Source organism: Salmo salar, chromosome ssa15, assembly GCF_905237065.1.
Source record: "Salmo salar chromosome ssa15, Ssal_v3.1, whole genome shotgun sequence".
Taxonomy (NCBI): Eukaryota; Metazoa; Chordata; class Actinopteri; order Salmoniformes; family Salmonidae; genus Salmo; species Salmo salar.
In genome coordinates, this window is record NC_059456.1 from 60,066,179 (window position 1) to 60,094,113 (window position 27,935).

The 27,935-nt window shown below is 40.3% G+C and overlaps 1 protein-coding gene across 1 annotated transcript in view; it reads left to right on the top strand.

The window, feature by feature from the left end:
• The first annotated feature begins 1,575 nt into the window (after nucleotides 1-1,575).
• Nucleotides 1,576-27,935, top strand: part of LOC106571828 (T-complex protein 1 subunit alpha-like) — a 65,526-nt gene continuing 39,166 nt past the window's right edge. Inside the window, exons 1-4 of the mRNA XM_045696079.1 lie at nucleotides 1,576-1,614; nucleotides 1,873-1,970; nucleotides 5,024-5,134; nucleotides 8,963-9,144. Of these exons, the coding sequence (XP_045552035.1) occupies nucleotides 1,576-1,614; nucleotides 1,873-1,970; nucleotides 5,024-5,134; nucleotides 8,963-9,144 (430 nt within the window). The remainder of the gene's footprint in view (nucleotides 1,615-1,872; nucleotides 1,971-5,023; nucleotides 5,135-8,962; nucleotides 9,145-27,935) is intronic.

The window sequence follows — 27,935 nt, forward strand, 5'->3', positions numbered from 1 at the left end:
GACCGGGAAACCGTGTTTACGTTCAAAGAGAGAAAATAAAAACATGGGGTCGCCTCGTGCACGCGCCTCAGTCTCATTGTCCTCTGATAGACCACTTACCAAAGGCGCTAATGTTTTTCAGCCAGGGGCTGCAAAGACATCATTCAGCTTTTTCCCGGGTTCTGAGAGCCTATGGGAGCCGTAGGAAGTGTCACGTTACAGCAAAGATCCTACATTTTCAATAAAGAGAGTCAAGAAGCCCAAGGAATGGTCAGAGAGGGCACTTCCTGTACAGAATCTTCTCAGGTTTTTGCCTGCCATATGAGTTCTGTTATACTCACAGACACCATTCAAACAGTTTTAGAAACTTTAGGGTGTTTTCCATCCAAAGCCAATAATTATATGCATATTCTAGTTTCTGGGCAGTAGTAATAACCAGATTAAATCGGGTACGTTTTTTTATCCGGCCGTGCAAATACTGCCCCCTACCCTCAACAGGTTATTTTGAACCGGTGCAAATATCTATACACATGAAAGCCTCTGAGTCAAAATGACCCACAACATAATGTTTGTATACAAAATCTACAGATATCCCACAAGGGTCCACATTTTAAAATTAGGTTCATGACCATAAAATGAGGGAAAGTCATTTAATTTCATGGAGAAAAGGTTAACTAGTATTTTAGACAACTCAAAAGTGGAAATGGGTCAAATTGGCCTGCAACATAATAGGAGGGTTAAGTTGTGATACAAGCCTGATCAAAACATATAGGCCTATGGGCTAGGCTACATGAGGTGTGGGACTGATTTGAAAAATTCACAAAAGACACGTGCTGTTTCTTGCCTTACTGCACACAAGCTGGGCATCATTAACAAGTGGTGAAAGACCATTCACATGTGGCGATGGACTAAAATTGTCACCCGTCAGACTATTCTTAATTTGTCTTTACATATACTAAATAGGTGTGATAGGTGTTAGAATAGACCATTATCATGCACAAGTCTCGGGGCAGGGGGGAAATATACATGTCATCTATGCACTTAAATAGCGAATGGAGGACACTTTTCCCATGGTCAATTTTCATGACCGCCAGGTTGGCTATAATCCTGTTGTAAAGCGAAGCAATATGCTTAATATTAGGAAAGTTATGTAAATATAGTAGGCCTAGCCTATTGAAAGCTGATGGGATCTTTTTAATAGAGGCAATCAACTGTTTCTCATGCAACTGCATAGCCCATAGAAATGTTGCGTAATGTGAGCTCATGAAGTATTTGATTTTCGATCACATTTGCGTTGACGTCAGCGTGATTAGAGGGACAATAGAGTGCTGAATACCAGGCAGTTAGTAAGTTTGGTAGGCTACTAAGGACCATCAGCAGCATCAGAGCTTGGAGAAGCCTAGTTACCGTGACTAAATCATGTGGAATTTTACTGCGATCATGACTCGTAACTGCCGGTGTGGCGGTAATAGTCACCGTAACAGCCGTAGGTGAGTACTGCCAACAGCTGCTCAGAGGTCAAGGGAAAGGACCTGTGGCCACTGACCTGAATGTTACAGCTTCTGAATTAGTCCAAGCTGAAAGACCATCTTCAAAATGTTTGATCTTGCATTGAGGAAATCACATAAGGTGAAGGTTGGACTGAACCTGCTTATTCACACTAGTGGTTCAAATGACCTGTTTCCTGATATTAGTACACATTAGCCCATCTTCCTCCTCCAGATGTTCAGCTATGCCAGCAGGATAGTCTGTCCGTCATTGTCTGAAGGGGTTGGACCGCCTCCATGCCGACACCTCTGAAATGACAGACAACAAAATATTTTGTTAGCAATTTTTTTATATCATAAAAAATAATCTTCCTTGGCTTGTTCATCACTTTCTTTTGTTTTATAGGTGATCATTGCAGCAGAGTTTCTGAAGAGCGCAGATGAACTGGTGAAGCAGAAGATCCACCCCACGTCAGTCATCAGTGGATACCGTCTGGCCTGCAAGTAAGAATCTGTCCCTTTTCCCCCAATGTTATGAACGTTGCATCATTTCTGGATTATCAAGCTTTTGAGATCCTTTTCCCCTCCACACTCTTGACTCTTGGTTTAGAAGTACACGGTTGTTTGCCTTTGTTCCTTTTTCACTGTCTCCAGAGTGAATTAGGTGTCAATCAAGGCATACAGTCAATTTGGAAAGTATTCAGACCACTTCCACATTTTGTTACGTTAAATAAAGCCTTATTCTAAAATTGATTAAATAAATAAATGCTCATCAATCTACACACACTACCCCATAATGACAAAGTAAAAACAGGTTTTTAGAAATTTGTGCAAAATGAATTGCCTTATTTGCATAAGTATTCCGACCCTTTGTATGAGACGTGAAATTGAGCTCAGGTGGATCCTGTTTCATTTTTTTTCTCCCTTATCAATCTGCACCCCATAATGACAAAGCAAAAACAGGTTAGAATTTTTTGCAAATGTATTAAAGAAAAAAATTGAAATATCACATTTTTATTTTATTTGACCCTAATTTGACCAATTCGGTTGATTGAGAACACATTCTCATTTACAGCAACGACCTGGGAGATGAAGGATCCATTTGTAAACTGGGGATGATTAGGTGATCATGATGGTATGAGGACCAAATACGAAATTTGGCCAGGACACTGGGGTTAACATCCCTACTCTTACGATAAGTGCCATGGGCTCTTTAGTGACCACAGTCAGGACACCCATTTAACGTCCCATTACCAATTTTTCTTTAATACATTTGCAAAAAATTCGAACCTGTTTTTGCTTTGTCATTATGGGGTGTAGATTGATAAGGGAAAAAAACGTAAATTGTAGAATAAGGCTATAATGTAACAATGTGGAAAAGGTCAAGGGTTCTGAACTTTCTGGTGTGTGTGTGTGTACACTCACTCACTACCGGTCAAAAGTTTTAGAACACCTACTCATTCAAAGTTTTACTATTTTCTACATTGTAGAATAATAGTGAAGTCAACTATGAAATAACACATCTTCAAATAGCCATTTGCCTTGACAGCTTTGCACACTCTTGGGATTCTCTCAACCAGCTTGATGAGGTAGTCAACTGGATTTCAATTAACAGGTGTGCCTTAAATGTTAATTTGTGCAATTTATTTCCTTAGTTGTTACAAGGTAGAGGTTTTATAGAAGATAGTCATATTTGGTAAAATACCAAGTCCATATGGCAAGAACAGATCAAATAAGCAAAGAGAAACGACAGTCCATTACTTTATGACATGAAGGTCCGTCAACATGGAAAATGTCAAGAACTTTGACAATTTCTTCAAGTGCAGTCGCAAAAACCAAGCGCTATGATGAAACTGGCTCTCATGAGGACCGCCACAGGAAAGGAAGACCCAGACTTACCTCTGCTGCAGAGGATAAGTTCATTAGTTACCAGCCTCAGAAATTGCAGCCCAAATAAATGCTTCAGAGTTCAAGTAACAGACATCATGGCCTGCTCACCTCCCTACCTCTGCGGAAGCACAGTTCCCGCTCAGCCCAGTCAAAACTGTTCGCTGCTCTGGCACCCCAATGGTGGAACAAGCTCCCTCACGACGCCAGGACAGCGGAGTCAATCACCACCTTCCGGAGACACCCGAAACCCCACCTCTTTAAGGAATACCTGGGATAGGATTAAGTAATCCTTCTAACCCCCCCCCCCCAAAAAAAGATATAGATGTACTATTGTAAAGTGGTTGTTCCACTGGATATCATAAGGTGAATGCACCAATTTGTAAGTCGCTCTGGATAAGAGCGTCTGCTAAATGACGTAAATGTCAATCTCAACATCAACTGTTCAGAGGAGAATCAGGCCTTCATGGTCGAATTGCAGCAAAGAAACCACTACTAAAGAACACCAATAATAAGAGACTTGCTTGGGCCAAGAAACATGAGCAATGGACATTAGACTGGTGGAAATGTGTCCTTTGGTATGGAGTCCAAATTGGAGATTTTTGGTTCCAACCAAAAAATGGGGTGAACTGATCTCCACATGGCTATTTCCCACCGTAAAGCATGGAGGAGTTGTTATGGTGTGGGGGTGCTTTTCTGGTTACACTGTCTGACTTATTTAGAATTCAAGGCACACTTAACCAGCATGGCGACCATGGCATTTTGCAGCAATACACCATTCCATCAGGTTTGGGCTTAGTGGGACTATAATTTTGTTTTTCAACAGAACAATGACCCAACACACCTCCAGGCTGTGTAAGGGCTATTTGACCAAGAAGGAGAGTGATGGAGTGCAACATCAAACCTGGCCTCCACAATCCCCCAACCTCAACCAAATTGAGATAGTTTTGGATGAGTTGGACTGCAGAGTTTAAGGAAAAGCAGCCAACAAGTGCTCAGCATATGTGGGAAGTCCTTCAAGACTGTTGGAAAAGGATTCCCAGGTGAAGCTGGTTGAGTGTGCAAAGCTGTCAAGGCAAAGGGTGGCTACTTTGAAGAATCTAAAATATATTTTGATTTTGTTTAACACTTAAAAAGAAGAAGTTTATGATTCCATATGTGTTACTTCATAGTTTTGACATCTTCACTATTCTACGATGTAGAAAATGGTAATAAAGAACCCCTTGAATGATTAGGTGTTCTAAAACTTGTGTGTGTGTAGATCTCTCTTGTGGTTGTCTTTGAAAGGAATCACAACTGATTCCTTTCATTGAGATCTGCAAGAATACACAACTGTAGCTAGCAATTATAGAACTTGGACACAAATTGGGGGTTAATTAGTGCTCTGTTTCTGTGAATAATGGTGAATGTGTTGGTATTAAAAACATGAACTGATCTGTGTTCATTCAGAAAGCAACCAGTTGGGGAGTGACTGTTCATTTACGATCTGACTTGTCTGTGCTGTGTATTTTGAGTGGATCTTTTTGTATAAAGAAAAATAACAAATGCTGTGTCTTTGGCTAGAGGGTAATCTTGTGCTGGTTCTCCACTACAAGGCCGAACCAGGCTGAACTGTGAAATCCCTCATTCTGTTAACACAGAACTCCTAACGGCTCTTTCTTTCCCACCAGGGAGGCAGTGCGCTACATCAATGAGAACCTGACCATTGCAACAGACGACCTGGGCAGGGAGTGCCTGGTCAACACAGCCAAGACCTCCATGTCCTCCAAGATCATCGGAGTGTATCCTTTCTTCTTCCTCACTGACTAACCTGAAACCTTCCGTGTGTATCATTTGCTATAAAGGATCACATCAGTAGGAAAGGCTTTCTCCCGGTAGCTTTGGTCGAGTCTCTGCCCGACTAGATGCGCATCAACCAATGGTTGTGTGCCACATTTTCTACTGTATAGTTGGGTACTGTCATTATTGTTTACCTTTGGCCACACCAACATGCGCAGTTCAAGACTATACTTTAACAACAAACTACCTAGTTAGCTATTAAACATTTATAAGTTTTCCTATTCATATCTGGATCCTGCGATGCAGTAAACGTTAACGCTGGTACTGCTGATATAAACTCGTCCTTTTTTCAGGACCTTGTGTTTCAAAGATAATTCGTAAAAATCCAAATAACTTCACAGATCTTCATTGTAAAGTGTTTAAACACTGTTTCCCATGCTTGTTCAATGAACTATCAACAATTAATGAACATGCACCTGTGGAACGGTCATTAACCTCTCTAGGGTAGGTGGCACCAAATCGTCCCACCTACGCAACAGCCAGTCTAATCCCGTGGCGCGATATTCAAATACCTTAGAAATGCTATTACTTCAATTTCTCAAACATATGACTATTTTACACCATTTTAAAGACAAGACTCTCCTTTATCTAACCACACTGTCCAATTTCAAAAAGGCTTTACAACGAAAGAAAAACATTAGATTATGTCAGCAGAGTACCCAGCCAGAAATAATCAGACACCCATTTTTCAAGCTAGCATATAATGTCACATCAACCCAAACCACAGCTAAATGTAGCACTAACCTTTGATGATCTTCATCAGATGACAACCCTAGGACATTATGTTATACAATACATGCATGTTTTGTTCAATCAAATTCATATTTATATCAAAAACCAGCTTTTTACATTAGCATGTGACGTTCAGAACTAGCATACCCCCCGCAAACTTCCGGAGAATTTACTAACAATTCACTAAATTACTCACGATAAACGTTCACAAAAAGCATAACAATTATTTTAAGAATTATAGATACAGAACTCCTATGCACTCGATATGTCCGATTTTAAAATAGCTTTTTGGTGAAAGCACATTTTGCAATATTCTAAGTACATAGCCCAGCCATCACGGGCTAGCTATTTAGACACCCACCAAGTTTGGCACTCACCAAACTCAGATTTACTATAAGAAAAATTGGATTACCTTTGCTGTTCTTCGTCAGAATGCACTCCCAGGACTTCTACTTCAACACCCAATGTTGTTTTGGTCCCAAATAATCCATCGTTATATCCAAATAGCTGCGTTTTGTTCTTGCGTTCAAGACACTATCCGAAGGGTGACGCGCCGGCGCATATCGTGACAAATTTCAAAATATTCCATTACCTTACTTCGAAGCATGTCAAACGCTGTTTAAAATCAATTTTTATGCGATTTTTCTCGCAAAATAGCGATAATATTCTGACCGGGAGACCTTGTTTTCATTCAAACACTGAAAATAGAAAATGGCGTCTTCACATACACGCGCGCACCAGTGTCATTGTTCTCAGAACGACCACTTTCCAAAACCCCTACTGTTTTTCGCCCAGGGACTGCAGAGTCATCATTCCCCGTTCTGGCGCCTTCTGAGAGCCTATGGGAGCCTTAGAAAATGTCACGTTACAGCAGAGATCCTCTATTTTCGATAAAGAGGCTATAGAAGGACAAGAAATGGTCAGACAGGGCACTTCCCATATAGAATCTTCTCAGGTTTTGGCCTGCCATATGAGTTCTGTTATACACAGACACCATTCAAACAGTTTTAGAAACTTTAGGGTGTTTTCTATCCAAATCAAATAATGATATGCATATTCTAGTTTCTGGGCAGGAGTAATAACCAGATGAAATCGGGTACGTTTTTTATCCGGCCATGAAAATACTGCCCCCTATCCTAAACAGGTTAACAAGGTAGGCTAGTTGAGAACAAGTTCTCATTTGCAACTGCGACCTGGCCAAGATAAAGCATAGCAATTCGACACAGAGTTACACATGGAATAAGACATAGTCAATAATACAGTAGGTCAAAAGAAAAAAGATATGCGAAGAAAAATATATATACAAGGGACAGGACAAAGACGTCTGACTGCTACGCCATCTTGGATTCGAATATGTGGTCACCTCGTTCTCTTGCAGCCTTCATAGCTGGTATTAGTTCCTTCCTTTGACAGACTGCATCAGAGAAATCCTAATTGAAGAAGATGTAGGACCCTTTATGGCATTTGGCTTTTTCAAGGAGTGTAAGCTTATCCTTGAACCCGAGGAATTTCACTACAACTCAAGGGTTATTTCTCATTTAATGGTCTGATAATGGGTTTCCAGCATGCATACAAAGGGCATTCTACGAGCACAAATTTACACATTGGTTAGAGTATGAATGACAGGAACTTAGTTGGTGCAGTGTTGCTAGATTTCAGTGCTGCTTTTGATGTAATTGATCATGACCCATTACTAGGTAAATTCAAATGTTATGGTTTTAAGTCTGCTTTCCATCCAGGACAGAGCTGCGATCTATCCAGGAGAAGGCAAAAAGTGTTGTTTAATGGTAGCTTTTCAAACAGTAAAGATATACACTGGTGTTCCTCAAGGAAGCTACTGAGGTACTCTTCTTTATTAATGATTTACCTTCAGGAATGAACAAAGCAAGAGTGGTAATGTATGCAGATGACGCTACAATGTATAGCGGAGCATCAGAATGTAATGAGCTAACAGATGTACTGAGTAGTGAACTAAGAATGGTGTCTGAGTGAGTTGATAAGATGAAATTGGTGTTGAACATTTCTAAAACAAAATGTATTGTATTTGGTTCAAGATATATGCTTGCTGAGCGCCAATTGAATTTGTTGATGAATAGAACGCATGTAGAGCAAGTGAAAACGAAATTACTAGGCGTCATGTTGGATGCAGCGTTATCATGGTCAGAACACAGATACTATTGTTATGGGTAAGGGAATTGCTGTTTCAAGAAAATGTTCAGAGTATGTCACATCTAGCACTCTGAATCAGGTGACTCAATCCCTGGTCCTATCACACTTAAAGTACTGTGTAGTTATATGGTCATCTGCAGCAAAGAAGGATATAAAAAAGCTCAATCGCTCAACGGCTGATAGATTAGCTCTTTATTGCTCTATCCGTATGAATATGATCCAAATGCATCAATCTCTCATGGCTTCACGTTGAAAACAAATTACTATCCAGTCTTCTGATTTTCTTTAGGAATGTTATATTTAAACTTTATTTTATTTTTTTACCGTACTTTTCAGGCCAGTTAGTACATACTAGCAACATGCATAACCACCAAACCAGACGGGTAAATTCATGGCATTGAGGACAATCCAAGCCAAGAACAAATCGCCTTAATCTATATATTTTTTTATATAGAGCCATAGCTGAATGGGACTCTTTACCAATCCATATTTCAGTCAAAAAGTAAATCCACCTTCAAGAAAATAACATCTAATGCGATAGACCGTATGACTGGACAGGAAATAAAGCATCAACTGAATGTTACATGCGTTTCCTGTCAGGTATTTGTAAAATGTTTAATGTCTTAATTGGTTATGGTCCCCAGGAAGATTAGCTAACGTTACAGTGTTAGATAATGGGATCCTAATAAAAATTCACATTCATCAGGTGGTTATATCCATATGTGGTTAGCTGATATGTTAAATACTTATACAGGCTTTGTAAGGTCTGGCATGCGTCTGCAATGTAGTTGGGCAGGAACGTGACAAAGCTGTGGAACACTACTTCAGTCTAATAGAAAAGTGTGAATCCTTGACCTGTGATCCCTCAGTGATGCAGACTTCTTTGCCAACATGGTGGTGGATGCTACTCTGGCAGTGAAGTTTGCGGATCAGAAGGGTGTGGCGAGGTACCCCATCAACTCAGTCAACGTGCTTAAAGCCCACGGACGCAGCCAGAAGGAGAGCTATCTGGTCAACGGATACGCACTCAACTGCACTGTAGGGTCTCAAGGTACGTTTGTGTAAAACATTGATGGCTGTTTTGTGGATGATCACCAGTTTCATAACTACAACCATGAAATGACTCTGATGCAGTTGACCAGCTTCCAATTAAATTTGCTGCTATGCTTATCCTAGTCGTGTACGCGTGGGAGACAGAATGCTGGATTTGAAAAGTAGATGGTTGCTGTGCTTGCATGAACTGTAGCACTTTTCTGTCCAGACATGCCACCCGAGTAACACTTATCAGAATGCCAACGAGTGGTTGGCAGGTACCACAGCTGCAAAAAAATATTATTTACAAAGGTGTATTCCACCTCATTTACCAATGCAGCAATGGCTGCTCCCATTCAAGAAAATGGTCCTTATGTCCAGGGCCAATGTGTCCACTTTGGACACGTGGGGGGAAAAAAGCAGCGGCCAACATTTCAGAATTTTTACGCAACCGACATCGCTATATGATCAGTACAGTCGTGGCCAAAAGTTGAATGACACATTCATTTTCTCAGTCTGCTGCTTCAGTGTCTTTAGATATTTTTGTTAGATGTTACTATGGAATACTGAAGTATAATTACAAGCATTTCATAAGTGTCATGCTTCTATTGACAATTACATGAAGATGATTTAAAGAGTCAATATTAGCAGTGTTGACCCTTCTTTTTCATTACCTTAACTTCTGGGCCACATGCTGACTGATGGCAGCCCATTCTTGCATAATCAATGCTTGGAGTTTGTCAGAATTTGGGTTTTTGTTTGTCCACCCGCCTCTTGAAGATTGACCACAAGGTCTAAATGGGATTAACCTGTCTGGGCTAGGGGGCAGTATTTTCACAGCCGGATGAAAAACGTACCCAATTTAACCTCTTGACGGTCGCCTAGGATAGGGGGCGCCACAGTGCATTTTGAAAAAAATTAGTGCCCATTTTAAACGGCCTACTACTCAAACTCAGAAGCTAGGATATGCATATAATTAATACTTGTGGATAGAAAACACCCTAAAGTTTCTAAAACTGTTTGAATGGTGTCTGTGAGTATAACAGAACTCATATGGCAGTCAAAACCCCGAGACAGATCGAAACAGGAAGTGGAATTCTGAATTGCGAACTCAACTTCATCATGTTGCCTATTAATCACACCGTGAGCTATGGTTCATTGAGCACTTCCTATTGCTTCCACTAGATGTCCCCAGTCTTTACAAAGTGATTTGAGTCTCCTACTGTGAAAACTGACAGAATGACACGCTGTGGAACGTGGTCACACGGAGAGGGCCATCACCATTATGACGCCGGCGCCCCTGGTTACCCTCCCCTTTCGAAATGTTTTGAAACACAATGCAATCGTCCCCCTCGAATCTTATTGGAGCTCTCGTTGAAAAAGGCCCTACAGATTTATGTTATACAATGTTTGACATGTTTGAACAAACCTAAATAAGAAAAAAATGCATTTTGTTGAAAGAGTAGCCCCGCGCACGTCGGAACTTTTGGTTCAGCCTTCAGAACGCGCTAACAACAACAAGCTAATGGAACATAAAGGATGAACTTTTTCGAACGAAAATACATTTGTTGTGGACCTGGGATTCCTGGAAGTGCCTAAGGATGAAGATAATCAAAGGTAAGGGATTATTGACAATAGTATACAAGACTAGATGTGATATGCGATTGTTCCAAGATGGCTAGCCTATTGCTATTGCTAGCCTATTGTTCTGAGTATCGCATCCCCTTTTTATCGCAAAGTGTGATTACCCAGTAAAGTTATTTTTAAATCTGGCATTACAGGTGCTTTCAAGAGATATTCATCTATAAATCTTAGAATGACAATATTACATTTTAAAAATGTTTTCGAATAGTAATTTAGTAAATTGTAGCACTGTTTCACCGGATGCATTTGAGGGAAAATAGTTAGTCAACGTTATGCGCCGATGTAAAATGCTGTTTTTATATATAAATATGAACTTTATCAAACAAAAGAATGCATGTATTGTGTAACATGATGTCCTAGGAGTGTCATCTGATGAAGTTTGTAAAAGGTTAGTGCTGCATTTAGCTCTTTTTTGGTTATTTGTGATGCATGTGGTTGGTCGGAAAATGGCTATGTGGCTACTTTTACGATATACTCCTCTAACATAATCTAATGTTTTGCTTTTGCTGTAAAGCCTTTTTGAAATCGGACAACGTGGTTCGATTCAGGAGAGGTGTATCTATAAAACGATATAATTGGAGTAATTTTTATTTTTTTATTTTTTTTATAACCTCTATGGGGCAGGCGGGACGAATTCGTCCCACCTACGTAACAGCCAGTTGAATCCTGTGGCGCGATTTTCAAAACCTTTGAAATCCTATTACTTCAATTTCTCAAACATATGACTATTTTACAGCTATTTAAAGACAAGACTCTCGTTAATCTAACCACACTGTCCGATTTCAAAAAGGCTTTACAACGAAAGCAAAACATTAGATTATGTCAGCAGAGTACCAAGCCAGAAATAATCAGACACCCATTTTTCAAGCTAGCATATAATGTCACAAAAACCCAGAAGACAGCTAAATGTAGCACTAACCTTTGATGAGCTTCATCAGATGACACACCTACATGCATGTTTTGTTCAATCAAGTTCATATTTATATCAAAAAACAGCTTTTTACATTAGCATGTGGCGTTCAGAACTAGCATACCCCCCGCAAACTTCCGGCGAATTTACTAACAATTTACTAAATTACTCACGATAAACGTTCACAAAAAGCATAACAATTATTTTAAGAATTATAGATACATTACTCCTCTATGCACTCGATATGTCCGATTTTAAAATAGCTTTTCGGTGAAAGCACATTTTGCAATATTCTAAGTACATAGCCCGGCATCACAGGGCTAGCTATTTAGACACCCAGCAGGTTTAGCACTCACCAATATCAGATTTACTATAAGAAAAATGGTCTTACCTTTCCTGTTCTTCGTCAGAATGCACTCCCAGGACTTCTACTTCAATAACAAATGTAGGTTTGGTCCAAAATAATCCATAGTTATGTTCCAACAGCGACGTTTTGTTTGTGCGTCCCAGACACTATCCCAATGGTAAATAATGGTCGTGCGCACAGCGCATTTCGTGACAAAAGATTTCTAAATATTTCATTACCGTACTTCGAAGCATGTCAACCGCTGTTTAAAATCAATTTTTATGCCATTTTTCTCGTAAAAAAGCGATAATATTCTGACCGGGAATCTGCAATTAGATAAACAGCCGAAGGAAAATATATCACTGGGTCGAATCGGGCACGCGCCTAATTCCATTGTCCTCTGATGGGCCACTTGGCAAAGGCGATTATGTGTTTCAGCCTGAGGCTGCCTCATCATCGTTCAGGTTTTTCCCGGGCTCTGAGAGCCTATTGGAGCCCTAGGAAATGTCACGTTACAGCTAAGATCCTGACTCTTCAATAAACAGAAGCAAGAACAACAACACCTTGTCAGACAGGCCACTTCCTGCATGAAACCTTCTCAGGTTTTTGCCTGCCAAATGAGTTCTGTTATACTCACAGACACCATTCAAACAGTTTTAGAAACTTTAGGGTGTTTTCTATCCATATGTAATAAGTATATGCATATTCTAGTTACTGGGTAGGAGTGGTAACCAGATTAAATCGGGTACGTTTTTTATCCGGCGGTGTAAATACTGCCCCCTAGCCCTAACAGGTTAAATGTTGTTATGCTAATGGCGATATGATTTTTCGCTGGATGTCCGTCCCACATACGGGACGGAGGCCGCACAGGGGTTAAACAGGTTACTACTCTGGCCCAGAAACTAGAATATGCATATTAGTAGTAGATTTGGATAGAAAACACTCTGAAGTTTCTAAAACGGTTTGAATGGTGTCTGTGAGTATAACAGAACTCATATGGCAGGCAGAAACCTGAGAAACTTCCAAGCAGGAAGTGGAAAGTCTGAGAATATTTTTTTTTCTTTTTGATTCTCTATCAAAACTACAGTGTCTGTGGGGTGACGTTGCACTTCCTAAGGCTTCCATTGGCTGTCAAAAGCCTTCAGAAAGTGGTTTGAGCATTTTCCTGTCACTGGGCAGATAATAGGAGCTCAGTTACTGAGTGGTCTGCCTGGCAACAAAGGGATTGGATATGCTCGTTCCTGCGAGCGCGCCCCTCCTTTTTCTTCTTGAATGAATATGCTATTGTCCGGTTGGAATATTATTGCAATTTTACATAAAAAATACCATAAAGATTGATTTTTAACAGCGTTTGACATGCTTCTAAGTACGGTAATGGAACATTTTGACTTTTCGTCTCTCGTTCCGCGCTTGCGCGTTATTCCTTTGGATATGTGATCTGTACGCACAAACAAAACGGAGGTATTTGTACATAATCCATATTTATTTCGAACAAAAACAACATTTCTTGTGGAAGTATAGCAGTCCTGGAATTGCATTCTGACGAAGACGGGCAAAGAGAATAGTTTAGGTTGCCCCGAGTTTAGGTTGTCCCGAACTTGGCGGGTGTCTGAATAGCTCACCGTGATGGCTGAGCTATGTACTCAGAATATTGAAAAATGTGCTTTCTCCGTAAAGCCATTTTAAAATCTAACGCAGCGGTTGCATCCAAGAGTAGTCTATCTATAATTCTATAAATTGTTATATATTTTGTCAACGTTTATGTTGAGTATTTTTGTAAATTGATGTGCACATTCACCGGACCTTTTGGTGGGAATACATTTTCTGAACATCACGCGCCAATGTAAAATGCTGTTTTTGGATATAAATATGAACTTTATCGAACAAAACATGTATTGTGTAACATAATGTCCTAGGAGTGTCATCTGATGAAGATCGTCAAAGGTTAGTGCTTCATTTAGCTGTGTTTTAGGTTTTATTGACACATGTCTTTGCTTGGAAAATGGTGTGTGATTTATTTTTGTCTATGTACTCTCCTAACATAATGTAATGTTTTGCTTTCGCTGTAAAGCCTTTTTGAAATCGGACAATGTGGTTAGATTAACGAGAAGTTAATCTTTAAAATGGTGTAAAATAGTTATGTTTGAGAAAGTTGAATTATGACATTTTGTTTTTGAATTTTCCGCCCTGGATATTTCACTGGCTGTGTCCCGCGTCCCACCTAGCCCATAGAAGTTAACTTCTCTGGGGTCTGTGGGACACTACCATCCCACCTGGCCAACTTCCAGTGAAATTGCAGAGCGCCAAATTCAAAAACGGATTCTCATTATAAAAATTCATGATTCATACTAGTGTTATACATTGATTTAAAGAGTAACTTCTTGTTAATCCAACCACGGTGCCAGATTTCAAGAAGACTTTACGGCGAAAGCAAACCATGCGATTATCTGAGAACAGCGCCCAGCAGACAAATCATTAAACAGTAACGAGCCAAGTGGACGAGTAACAAAAGTCATAAATGGCGATTAAAATTAATTACTTACCTTTGATCTTCATATGGTTACACCCACAAAACTCCCAGTTACCCAATACATTTTCATTTTGTTCGATCAAGTCCTTCTTTATGTCAAAAAACCTCCGTTTTGTTAGCACATTTTGTTCAGTTAAACACTGTCTCAAACAGCCGGTGAAATTGCAGAACGTGAAACTCAACAAAACAGAGATTCTCATAATAAATATACATAAAATATACAAATGTTATACACCAGCTTAATAAAGAAATGTATTGTTAATCCAACGGCTGTATCAGATTTCAAAAAAGGCTTTACGGCGAAAGCAAACCATTCGATTATCTGAGAACAGTGTCCAGCAGACGACATCATTACAAACAGTTAGCAGCAAAGAAGAGGAGTAACAAAAGTCAGAAATGGCGTTAAAATGTATCACTTACCTTTGATCTTCATATGGTTGCACTCCCAAGACTCCATGTTAAACAATAAATGTTTGTTTTTGTTCGATAATGTCCCTCTTTATGTCCAATAACCTCTGTTTTGTTGGGGCATTTTGTTCAGCATTCCATTGGAACAAAGCACGGTCAGAAAGGACAGACGAAAAATCAAAAAAGTACCACAAAGGTTCGTAGAAACATGTCAAACAATGTTTATAATCAATCCTCAAGTTGTTTTTGTCATAAATGATCGATAATATTTCAACCGGACAAAAGCTTTGTCAATAGAAAAGGAAAAACAAGAATGTCTGAAAATTTCCTCTGTCCACTCATTGAATGTGCTGTTGCTCCCTCATTTTTCAGAGTAAAAGCCTGAAACAATGCCTAAAGACATGTTGTAGAAGGCAACTGCGTCACAAGTCTTTGTATGGTGGATAGGCTTTCAATGGAAAAACAGGCATTTCAAAATAGAGAGAGATGCGACCTGGTTATCAGAAGGGGAAAGGAGAAGATTAATTGTGTGTCGTCTGCATAGCAATGATAGGAGAGGCCATGTGAGGATATGACAGAGCCAAGTGACTTGGTGTATAGCGAGAATAGGAGAGGGCCTAGAACAGAGCCCTGGGGGACACCAGTGGTGAGAGCACGTGGTGCGGAGACAGATTCTCGCCACGCCACCTGGTAGGAGCGACCTGTCAGGTGGGACGCAATCCAAGCGTGGGCCGCGCCGGAGATGCCCAACTCGGAGAGGGTGGAGAGGAGGATCTGATGGTTCACAGTATCAAAGGCAGCAGATAGGTCTAGAAGGATGAGAGCAGAGGAGAGAGAGTTAGCTTTAGCAGTGCGGAGAGCCTCCGTGACACAGAGAAGAGCAGTCTCAGTTGAATGACCAGTCTTGAAACCTGACTGATTTGGATCAAGAAGGTCATTCTGAGAGGGGTAGCAGGAGAGCGGGCCAAGGACGGCACGTTCAAGAGTTTTGGAGAGAAAAGAAAGAAGGGATACTGGTCTGTAGTTGTTGACATTGGAGGGATCGAGTGTAGGTTTTTTCAGAAGGGGTGCAACTCTCGCTCTCTTGAAGACGGAAGGGACGTAGCCAGCGGTCAAGGATGAGTTGATGAGCGAGGTGAGGTAAGGGAGAAGGTCTCCGGAAATGGTCTGGAGAAGAGAGGAGGGGATATGGTCAAGCGGGCAGGTTGTTGGGCGGCCGGCCGTCACAAGACGCGAGATTTCATCTGGAGAGAGAGGGGAGAAGGAGGTCAGAGCACAGGGTAGGGCAGTGTGAGCAGGACCAGCGCTGTCATTTGACTTAGCAAACGAGGATCGGATGTCGTCGACCTTCTTTTCAAAATGGTTGACGAAGTCATCCGCAGAGAGGGAGGAGGGGGGTGGGAGGGGGAGGAGTCAGGAGGGAGGAGAAGGTGGCAAAGAGCTTCCTAGGGTTAGAGGCAGGCAGATGCTTGGAATTTAGAGTGGTAGAAAGTGGCTTTAGCAGCAGAGACAGAAGAGGAAAATGTAGAGAGGAGGGAGTGAAAGGATGCCAGGTCCGCAGGGAGGCGAGTTTTCCCCTAATACTACTCCTTTTGGCTGGACAAGTTATTTTCATTGATTTGTTCATGCACTCTGTTGCATCTTCATCACAGCTTGAGACACATTTACACAGGGCTGTGGTGGTCATGACATTTTGTCAGCCCATGATTGCCATGCAATTAACTGCCGCTCTCACGGTAATTAACAAACACATTTAGCATCTCCTGGCTTCTGCTCATAGCTTACAAGCCACTGATGCAGACCTTTTGGAACAGCTACATAAAAAATAACTCCATTTAACCTTTCTGGCGCAGGCGTTCCGCTAGCGGCCCACCTCGACAACATCCGGTGAAATTGCAGAGTGCGACATTCAAATGACAGAAATGGTCATATTTAACATTCATGAAAATACAAGTGTCATACATCAGGAAAAAAAGCTTAACTTCTTGTTAATCCAGTTGCTGTGTCAGATTTCAAAAAGGCTTTACGGCGAAAGCACACCATGCAATTATCTGAGGACAGCGCCCCGCACACAAAAGCATTAAATGTTTTTCAACCAGGCAGGTGCGCCACGAAAGTCAGAAATAGCAATTAAAATAAGATTTGAAGATATTCTGTTGGCACTCCAAAAGGTCCCAGCTACATCACAAATGGTCCTTTTGTTCGATAAAGTCCTTTATAGCCATAACTCAGTTTAGCTGGCGTGCTTCATTCAATAATCCACCGGTTTCCCTCCTTCAAAATGCATACAAAATGAATCCCATACGTTACCAATAAACTTCTCCAAACAAGTCAAACAACGTTTATAATCAAACCTCAGGTACCCTAATACGTAAATAAACGATCAAATTTAAGACGGAGAATCGTTATTGTCTTTACCGGAGATAATCAACAAAGAACGCACGCTCTTCCACGCGCATGAAAACACTACAGTCAAAATGGGAACCACTTATAAAAACTACATTCTAGCTCATTTTTCCAAAAACAAGCCTGAAACTCTTTCTAAAGACTGTTGACATCTAGTGGAAGCCCTAGGAACTGCAATCTGGGAGGTTTTCCCTTCATATTATACATGACAGCCATTGGAAACAGTGGTAGGCTGAAATCTTTTTTTTCTGGATGGTTTGTCCTCGGGTTTTCGCCTGCCATTTCAGTTCTGTTATACTCAGACATTATTTCAACAGTTTTAGAGACTTTAGTGTTTTCTATCCAAATCTACCAATTATATGCATATCCTAGCTTCTGGGCCTGAGTAACAGGCAGTTTACTTTGGGCACGCTTTTCATCCAGACGTCAAAATACTGCCCCCTATCCCAAAGAGGTTATTAATATAGCCTACACATCACAATAAATCCATTTATTTTAGACTGGTCTAAGGACATGTATGAGGGGGAAAAATTTACTATTTCAGAAGAACCAAATAATAGCATATTCTGAGTTGTCGTTATGTTAGGCCCTGATATGGCTGTGGGCTACACTAGTTAATTTAGCAGACATTTGCTTAGAATTCTGTGGTATTTTATAGTAAGAATTACAATTGAACATTGGATAATAAAATAGTATTTTCCGCAAATAATTTCCAAGGGAGCTTATGCGGCTATTCTGTTGAGCGGTTAACAAAAACGGGTACTCTTTAATATGCTTAATTTACAATTTATTATTCAAATTTTAGTTGTGATACAAATTGTGTGCGATATGGTTGTTTATACGATCTAAGGCTGCGATGATGCGACTCTAATGGGGGAAAAAAGTCACATTAACGGCATGAGCTCTGGTCTTGTGTAGGCTGCACACACTTCATCACTCTTTCACAATTTGATTTGACAAGCACTTGATAATATTCTCATCCATCAGACTATTTTCAATTTATTCCGGTCTTTGCATATAGCTACTGTGTGGAATTATTTTTTTATTTAGATTGACCTACAAAAAGTAATCCGTAGTCTGCAAGCATTAGCGGCACGTCCATAAGGCTAGGGGAAGCTAAGCTTTCCCTTAAATTCTTACGGATCTTTGGGACGCTAGAGTCCCACCTCGTCAACATCCGGTGAAATTGCAGAGAGCTCAGTTAAAAATACAAAAGTAGTAATATTAAACTTTCATGAAAATACATGTGTTATACACCATTCTTTAGCTTAGAATCTTGGTAATCTAACCGCTTTGTCCAATTTACACAAGGCATTATGGCGAAAGTATGGCATTTGATCGTCTGAGGACAGCGCCTCACCCACTTCCTGCATTAACATAAATTCATAACCTGCACAGGTGTCACAATTCAAAAATAGTGATAAAATAAATCACTTTGAAGATCTTCATCTTTTTGCAATCCAAAGGGTCCCAATTACACAATGAATGGTCGTTTTGTTCGATAAAGTCCTTATTTATATCCCAAAAATGTCAGTTTTATTTGGCATTTGATTCAGAAATCCACCTGTTCCAACATGCCTACAGAGGAATCTAAAAAGTTACCTGTAAACTTCGTCCAAACATTTCTAATCCAACCTCAGGTACCCTAATATGTAAATAATCGATACAATTTAAGGCGGAATATACTGTGTTCAATACCGGAGAAAAAGAACAAGGAGCGTGCGCCAAAAGACTTGAGTCCTTCTGAGGGATACTTCGAAAGAATACGTATACTTCATTTTTCTAAAAACAAGCATGAAACAATTTCTAAAGACTTGACATCTAGTGGAAGCCGTAGGAACTGCAATCTGGGTTTTAATTATTAGACTTTCCTATAGAAAAGCATTAAAGTCCAATGACCTCAAAAGAAAAAATTGTCCTCGGGGTTTTGCCTGCCAAATCAGTTCTGTTATACCCACAGACAATATTTTAACTTTTTTAGAAACTTCAGTGTTGTCTATATGCATATCCTAGCTTCTGGGCCTGAGAAACAGGCAGTTTACTTTGAGCACATTTGTCATCCAAACTTCAAAATACTGCCCCCTAGCCTGAAGAAGTTAACAAACAGTTTTCCATAAACAAGGTCTAAATCATGTTTGATGCACTCTGTAAGTAAACGTTCTGCAGTACTGTTTAAACTAGATGATAGGAACACTGTGGACACTTTTCAGCAAGTTGCAACCATGAAATACATTAACAAACAGTTTTCAATAAACAAGGTTTAAATCATGTTTGATGATCTCAGTATGTCATTTTTTTTACAGTACTGTTTAAACTAGATGATAAGTCCACCGTGGACACTTTTCAGCAAGTTGCAACCATGAAATACAGAAATAAACCGTTTTCCATAAACAAGGTCTAAATCATGTTTGATGCACTCTAAGTAAACTTTCTGCAGTACTGTTTAAACTACATGATAGGAACACTGTGGACACTTCAGCAAGTTGCAACCATGAAATACAGATATAAACAATTTTCCATAACCAAGGTCTAAATCATGATTGATGCACTCTGTAAGTAAACTTTTTGCTGTACTGAATAATCTAGATGATTAGAACACTGTGGACACTTTTCTGCCAACGACAACCATGAAATACAGAAATAAACAGTTTTCCATAAACAAGGTCTAAATCATGTTCGATGATCTCAGTATGTACATTTTTTTTGCAGTATTGTTTAAACTAGATGATAAGAACACTGTGGACACTTTTCTGCCAACTGCAACCATGAAATACAGAAATAAACCGTTTTGCATTAACAAGGTCTAAATCATGTTCGATTATCTCAGTATGTACATTAATTGGAAGTATTGTTTAAACTAGATGATAAGAACCCTGTTGACACTTTTCAGCAAGTTGTAACCATGAAATACAGAAATAAACAGTTTTCCATAAACACGGTCTAAATCATGTTTGATGCACTCTAAGTAAAATTTCTGCAGTACTGTTTGAACTAGATGATAGGAACACTGTGGACACTTTTCAGGAAGTTGCAACCATGAAATACATCAACAAACAGTTTTCCATAAGCAAGGTCTAAATCATGTTTGATGATCTCAGTATGTAAACTCTTTGCAGTACTGATTAAACTAGATGCAGGTTGGTTATATTACAACAGCTTTAGGGTGTTTTTAACCTGTTAGGGCTAGGGGGCAGTATTGACACGGCTGGATAAAAAATTTACCCGATTTAATCTGGTTACTACTCCTGCCGAGAAACTAGAATATGCATATAATTATTGGCTTTGGATAGAAAACACCCTAACGTTTCTAAAACTGTTTGAATGGTGTCTGTGAGTATAACAGAACTCATATGGCAGGCCAAAACCTGAGAAGATTCCATGCAGGAAGTGGCCTGTCTGACAATTTCTTCCCCTTCTTGATTATCTCTGTCCATTACAAAGGATCTCTGCTGTTACGTGACACTTCCTACGGCTCACATGGGCTCTCAGAAGGCGGCAAAAAGCTGAATCGTGGCTTTGCAGGCTCTGGCTGAAAAAAAGTAGCGCGTTTGGGTAGTGGCTGGTTACAGTACTGTGAGACTCAGGCGCATGCCCGCGTCGACCGAATGCTTTGTTTTCTTTCCTCTGTTTACCAAAACGGAGATTCCCGGTCGGAATATTATCGCTTTTTTACGAGAAAAATTGCATAAAAATGGATTTTAAACAGCGGTTGACATGCTTCGAAGTACGGTAATGGAATATTTAGACATTTTTTGTCACGAATTGCGCCATGCTCGTGACCCTGATTTACCATTTCGGATAGTGTCTGGAACGCACGAACAAAACGCCGCTATTTGGATATAACGATGGATTATTTTGGACCAAACCAACATTTGTTATTGAAGTAGCAGTCCTGGGAGTGCATTCTGACGAAGACAACAAAGGTAATCAAACTTTTGTAATAGTAAATCTGACTTTGGTCATGGCTAAACTTGGTGGGGTCTAAATGGCTAGCCGTGATGGCTGGGCTATCTACTGAGAATATTGCAAAATGTGCTTTCACCGAAAAGCTATTTTAAAATCGGACACCTCGATTGCACAAAGGAGTTCTGTATCTATAATTCTTAAAATAATTGTTATGTTTTTTGTGAACGTTTATCGTGAGTAATTTAGTAAATTGTTAGTAAATTCCCCGGAAGTATGCTAGTTCTGAACGTCACATGCTAATGTAAAAAGCTGTTTTTTGATATAAATATGAACTTGATTGAACAAAACATGCATGTATTGTATAACATAATGTCCTAGGTGTGTCATCTGATGAAGATCATCAAAGGTTAGTGCTGCATTTAGCTGTCTTCTGGGTTTTTGTGACATTATATGCTAGCTTGAAAAATGGGTGTCTGATTATTTCTGGCTGGGTACTCTGCTGACATAATCTAATGTTTTGCTTTCGTTGTAAAGCCTTTTTGAAATCGGACAGTGTGGTTAGATTAACAAGAGTCTTGTCTTTAAAATGCTGTAAAATAGTCATATGTTTGAGAAATTGAAGTAATAGCATTTCTAAGGTATTTGAAAATCGCGCCACGGGATTCAACTGGCTGTTGCGTAGGTGGGACGAATTCGTCCCGCCTAGCCCAGAAAGGTTAACTTGGGTCCATAGTAAGGTGCTCCCATAGCGGGCATTGAGGTCTAGATGCCTTCTGAATGCATTTAAAAGTTTTTTGAGTGTTTTGTTCCCATTAAATCACCAGGCCGACAAAAGTATGTGGACACTGACAGACTATGTTTTTTTCAAAACCTCCGTAAATCACTCGTGCCGGCCCCCATTGACTTGAGCCCGTAGTAGGGTGCTACCATAGCGGGCATGGAGGTCTAGATGCCCCCTGAATGCATTTAAAATGTTTTTGAGTGTTTTGTTCCCTTTCAATCACCAGGTCGACAAAAGTATGTGGAAACTGACAGACCATGTTTTTTCAAAACTCCATAAATCACGCACGCCAGCCCCCATTGACTTGAGTCCGTAGTATGGTGGTCCCATAGTTGGCGTGTAGATCTAGATGACACCTATATGTATAAAATATCATTTTGAAAATATTGCTTTCCATTCAATCACCAGGCTGACAAATGTATGTGGACACTGACAGACTATGTTTTTTTTTAAACATCCATAAATCACTCGTGCCGGCCGCCATTAACTTGGGTCCATAGTAGGGTGGTCCCATAATGGGCATGGAGGTCTATATGCCCATTGAATGCATTTAAAACCTTTTTGAGTGTTTTGTTCACATTCAATCACCAGGTCGACAAAAGTGTGTGGACACTGACAGACTATGTTTTTTTCAAAACATCCATTAATCACTCATGCCGGCCCCTTAATACCTTGGGTCTGTAGTCGGGTGGTCCCATAGCGGGCATGGAGGTCTGGATGCACCCTGAATGCATTTAAAACGTTTTTGAGTGTTGTGATCCCATTCAATCACCAGGCCAACAAAAGTATGTGGACTCTGACAGACTATGTTTTTTTAAATCCTCCATAAATCACTGATTCCGGCCCCCATTTACTTGGGTCCGTAGTAGGGTGCTCTCATAGCAAGCACGGACGTCTGTATGCCCACCGAATGCATTTAAAATGTTTTTGAGTGGGTCTGTAATATGGTGTTCAAATAGTGGGCATGGAGGTCTAGATGCCCTCTGAATGCATTTAAAACCTTTTTGAGTGTTTTGTTCCCATTCAATCACCAGGCAGACAAAAGTATGTGGACACTGACAGACCATGTTTTTTTCAAAACTCCATAAATCACGCATGCCAGACCTCATTGACTTGAGTCCGCAGTAGGGTGATCCCATAGCGGGCATGGAGGTGTGTATGCCAACCGAATGCATTTAAAACATTTTTGAGTGGGTCCGTAGCATGGTGTTCCCATTATGGGCATGGATGTCTAGATGCCCACCAAATGCATTTAAACCGTTTTTGAGTGTTTTGTTTCCATTCAATCACCAGGCCGGCAAATGTATGTGAACACTGACAGACTGTTTTTTTCAAACCTCCATAAATCACGCATGCCGGCACACATTGACTTGGGTCCGTAGTACGGTGCTCCCATAGCAAGCATGGAGGTCTGTATGCCCACCGAATGCATTTAAAATGTTTTTGAGTGGGTCCATAATATGGTGTTCAAATAGTGGGCATGGAGGTCTAGATGCCCTCTGAATGCATTTAAAACCCTTTTGAGTGTTTTGTTCCCATTCAATCACCAGGCCGGCGAATGTATGTGAACACTGACAGACAATGTTTTTTTCAAAACCTCCATAAATCACGCATGCCGGCACACATTGACTTGGGTCCGTAGAAGGGTGCTCCCATAGCGGGCATTGAGGTCTGTATGCCCACCAAATTCATTTCAATCGTTTTTGAGTGGGTCCATAGTATGGTGTTCACATAGTGGTCAAGGATGTCTAGATGCCCCCTGAATGCATTTAAAATGTTTTTGAGTATTTTGTTCTCATTCAATCACCAGGCTGACAAAAGCATGTTTTTTTCAAAACATCCATATATCACTCATGCCGGCCCCCATTAACTTGGGTCCGTAGTAGGATGGTCCCAAAGTGGTCATGGAGGTCTAGATGCCCCTTGAATGCATTTAAAACCTTTTTGAGTGTTTTGTTCCCATTCAATCACCAGGTCGACAAAAGTGTGTTGACACTGACAGACTATGTTTTTGGCATATGTTGCAAGAGGTTCAAGAGGTCCCTGGTTAAAACATCTATCATTTTAATCAGTACCTTCAGATTAGTCCCGTGACACTTGTGGGGAACGTAGGGCAAAACTGAGAACATTGTGACAAGTGGGGTCACATTAGTTTGTAGCCCAAAGATTTTGGATTCTACAAACAGATGTTGGCACATAGACGATTCCGAATACAGACGAGTCCCCTGATACTTGTGGGGGACGTAGAGAAAAACTGAGAACACCACCGTGTTGGTCACACGATTTTGTAGGTCAATTGGTTCGGAAGCTACAGATTTTTTGTAAGACCGATTATATGTATGTCTCATGGTTTGACAAACACCGCTCTAGCTCCACCACCTTTCACTGCAGATGCGGAGGTGTAACATTAGCAGTTATGGAGGGTTGAGACGGATATGACGCATCTCAATCTCTCTAGTTGAAAACTGATCGATATTAATGGGGTTTTTTTTACATTAATTTACTTTGATTCATGTACTGATGCGTCAATCGACTCAAAATAAATGAGTTCCATTCTTTTTGAAGTCTTATTTTTTCATTTTCTCATTTAAAATATTAATTGATCTCATTTTGCTCTTTATTCATTTGTCAACACATCATCAGTTTGCTGTCGCGGCTGAAGAAGACAGAATATGAAAGACACAGCAGATGAACTATAGAAGATTTGAACTGAAGCCTGGTCAACAGTTTGGAAGACTGTTATGCTCACAAGTATAGCACAAACACTCACATGAGGTTCAATCTTTACAAGCACCATGGACATGTCAATCGATATCCTCACTATCATTGCTGCAGAGAGCAAAACAATACTGTCTGTTATGAGGCTTGTTGGTCTAGGGGTATGATTCTTGCTTAGGGTGTGAGAAGTCCTGGGTTCAAATCCCCGAAGAACCCTTTTGCAGAGCCTTTAACAAGCTCAGACAGGCAGATCTCGGGCCACTGGTCAGAGCACCAACTGCCACCTCTTAGGCGCAGGATAAGGTGGCTGAATAGTTTAGGCGATGGACTGCTAATCTATTGTGATCTGCACTAGTTCTTTCAATGTCACACAACATTTATTCATTTAGAAAACCTGCAAAATGAAGAAGCAAATCTGACTTCCACGAACAAGGATATTGATTCAAATGTAATACACTTGAAATTTTACATTTTACATTTTAGTCATTTAGCAGACGCTCTTATCCAGAGCGACTTACAGTAGTGAATGCATACATTTCATACAATTTCATACATTTTTTTTTTTTTTTTTGCTGGCCCCCCGTGGGAAACGAACCCACAACCCTGGCGTTGCAAACACCATGCTCTACCAACTGAGCTACAGGGAAGGCTGAAATGACATCCAGCCCGTTAAAACTAGTGATTACTTCATGCTCTGCATTGGCCGGGAATCAAACCCAGGTCAACTGCTATACAAGCTATCTTTAGGCAGATTCAGAGGAATCTAAGGTTGATCAGGCCTGAGAACCTCCCAGACAAATACGATGCCAAGTAGATCATACAACACTTGTCCTCACATCACATTGTCCCTTGACACCACTCTATACATCACTTAGATGGCTTTACATATCTTCTTAAGGGCCGGGGGCAGTGATCGGAAATTTGGATGACTGACATGCCCAAAGTAAACTGCCTGTTACTCAGGCCCAGAAGCTGGGATATGCATATAATTGGTAGTATTTGATAGGAAACACTCTGAAGATTCCAAAACTGTTAAAATATTGTCTGTGTGTCTAACAGAACTGATATGGCAGGCAAAAACTCGAGGAGAATCCACCTGGTAATGGTTTATTTTGAGGTGACAACAATTTAAAATGCCTGTCTATGGTAAAATCAAAGAAATACCTCGCATATTGCAGTTCCTATGGCTTCCACTAGATGTCAACAGTCCTTAGAAAGGGTTTCAGGCTTGTTTTTGCAAAATGAGCTAGAATTTGTAGTTTTTCTAGGTGGCTCATATTTTGACTGGTGTTGTGGCGCGCATGGATGAGGGCGCGCACTTTGTTATTTATCTCCGGTAATGAACATACTATTCTCCGTCTTAAATTTTATCATTATTTACATATTAGGGTACCTGAGGATTGATTAGAAACGTTGTTTGACTTGTTTGGATGAATTTTATTGGTAACTTTTGGGATTCCTTTGAATGCATGTTGAACTGGTGAATGGGTGGATTACTGAATCAAATGCACCAACTAAACTGACTTTTTGGGGATATAAAGAAGGACTGTATCGAACAAAACTTCCATTTGATGTGTAGCTGGGACCCTTGGGATTGCAAACAGAGGAAGATCTTCAAAGGTAAGTGATTTATTTTATAACTATTTCTGACTTTTGTGTCGCCTGTGCTGGTTTGGAAAATGTTTTTAATGCTTTTGTGTGTGGGGCGCTGTCCTCAGATAATCGCATGGTGTGCTTTCGCTGTAAAGTCTTTTTGAAATCTGACAAAGGGGCTGGATTAACAAGACGTTTAGCTTATAAATGATGTAGGACCCTTGTATTTTCATGAATGTTTAATATTCCAATTTTTTATTTTGAATTTGGCGCACTCCGATTTCACCAGATGTTGTCGAATTTGATCCCGCCAGCGGGATCTCCGCACTAAGAGGATAGCCATGAATATTTCTCAGAACAACAGAATAAATAAAAATTTTTTTTTTTTAAAACAGAGTTAGAAGAGACTGGGACTTCTTTCCTAGTTTGGTGGCTAAGCCCTCCATAGTGAATGGTCTCTGAGCCATTGTCTCAATAAGACGACTTACAGATTTCACTACCCTGCCAGTGCGTGTTCTGACCACATCTTGCGAATCACGTGAACCCGGTCTTTTTAATTCTTGGTCACTAGCTAAATCAGCTGGTGCAACTGAGTCAGGAATATCCAAAGGTTCTGTGTCAGGGACTACAGCTACATCTGGGATTTGAAGCTGGGACCTCTCACACCCTCACCAAGAATCATACCCCTTGACCAACGAGCCAATTGACAAAGTATAATTTTTGCTTTCTGTACCAATGACGGTGAGGATATGAATTGACGTGTCTATGGTGCTTGGAAAGATTGAACCTCATGTGAGTGTTCGTGTTATACTTATGGGCATAACTATCTTCCAAACAGTTGACCAGAGTTCAGTTCAAATCCTCTGTAGTTCATCTGCTGCGTCTTTCACACTCTGTCCTCTTCAGCCGCAACAGCAAACACCTTATGATGAGTGTTGACAAATGAATAAAGAGCTAAATTTGATCAATTCATACCCTAAAAGAGAAAATGAAAAAATAAGACTTCAAAAAGAACGGAACTCATTTATTTTGAGTTGATTGATGCATCAGTACGTTAATCAAAGTAAATGAATGTAAAAAAATAACCATTAAAATCAGTTTTCAACTAGAGAGATTGAGACGCGTCGTATCTGTCTCAATCCTCCATAACTGCTGATGTTACACCTCCGCATCTGCAGTGAAAGGTGGTGGAGCTAGAGCGGTGTTTGTCAAACCATGAGACATACCTATAATCGGTCTTCTCACAAAAACATCTGTAGCTTCCGAACCGTTTGACCTACAAAATCGTATGACCACTCTCTGAAAGGGGAGACCCTGACGAACACAGTGGTGTTCTCCAATGTGCTCTTCGTCCCCCACAAGTGTCAGGGGACTTGTCTGAAGTCGGAACCGTCTATGTGCCAACTTCTGTTTGTAGCATCCAAAATCTTTGGGCTACAAACTAATGTGACCCCACTTGTCACAATGTTCTCCTTTTTGCCCTACATTACCCACAAGTGTCACGGGACTAATCTGAAGGTAACCGGTACTGATTAAAATGATACAGTTTTTATCCAGGGACCTCTCGC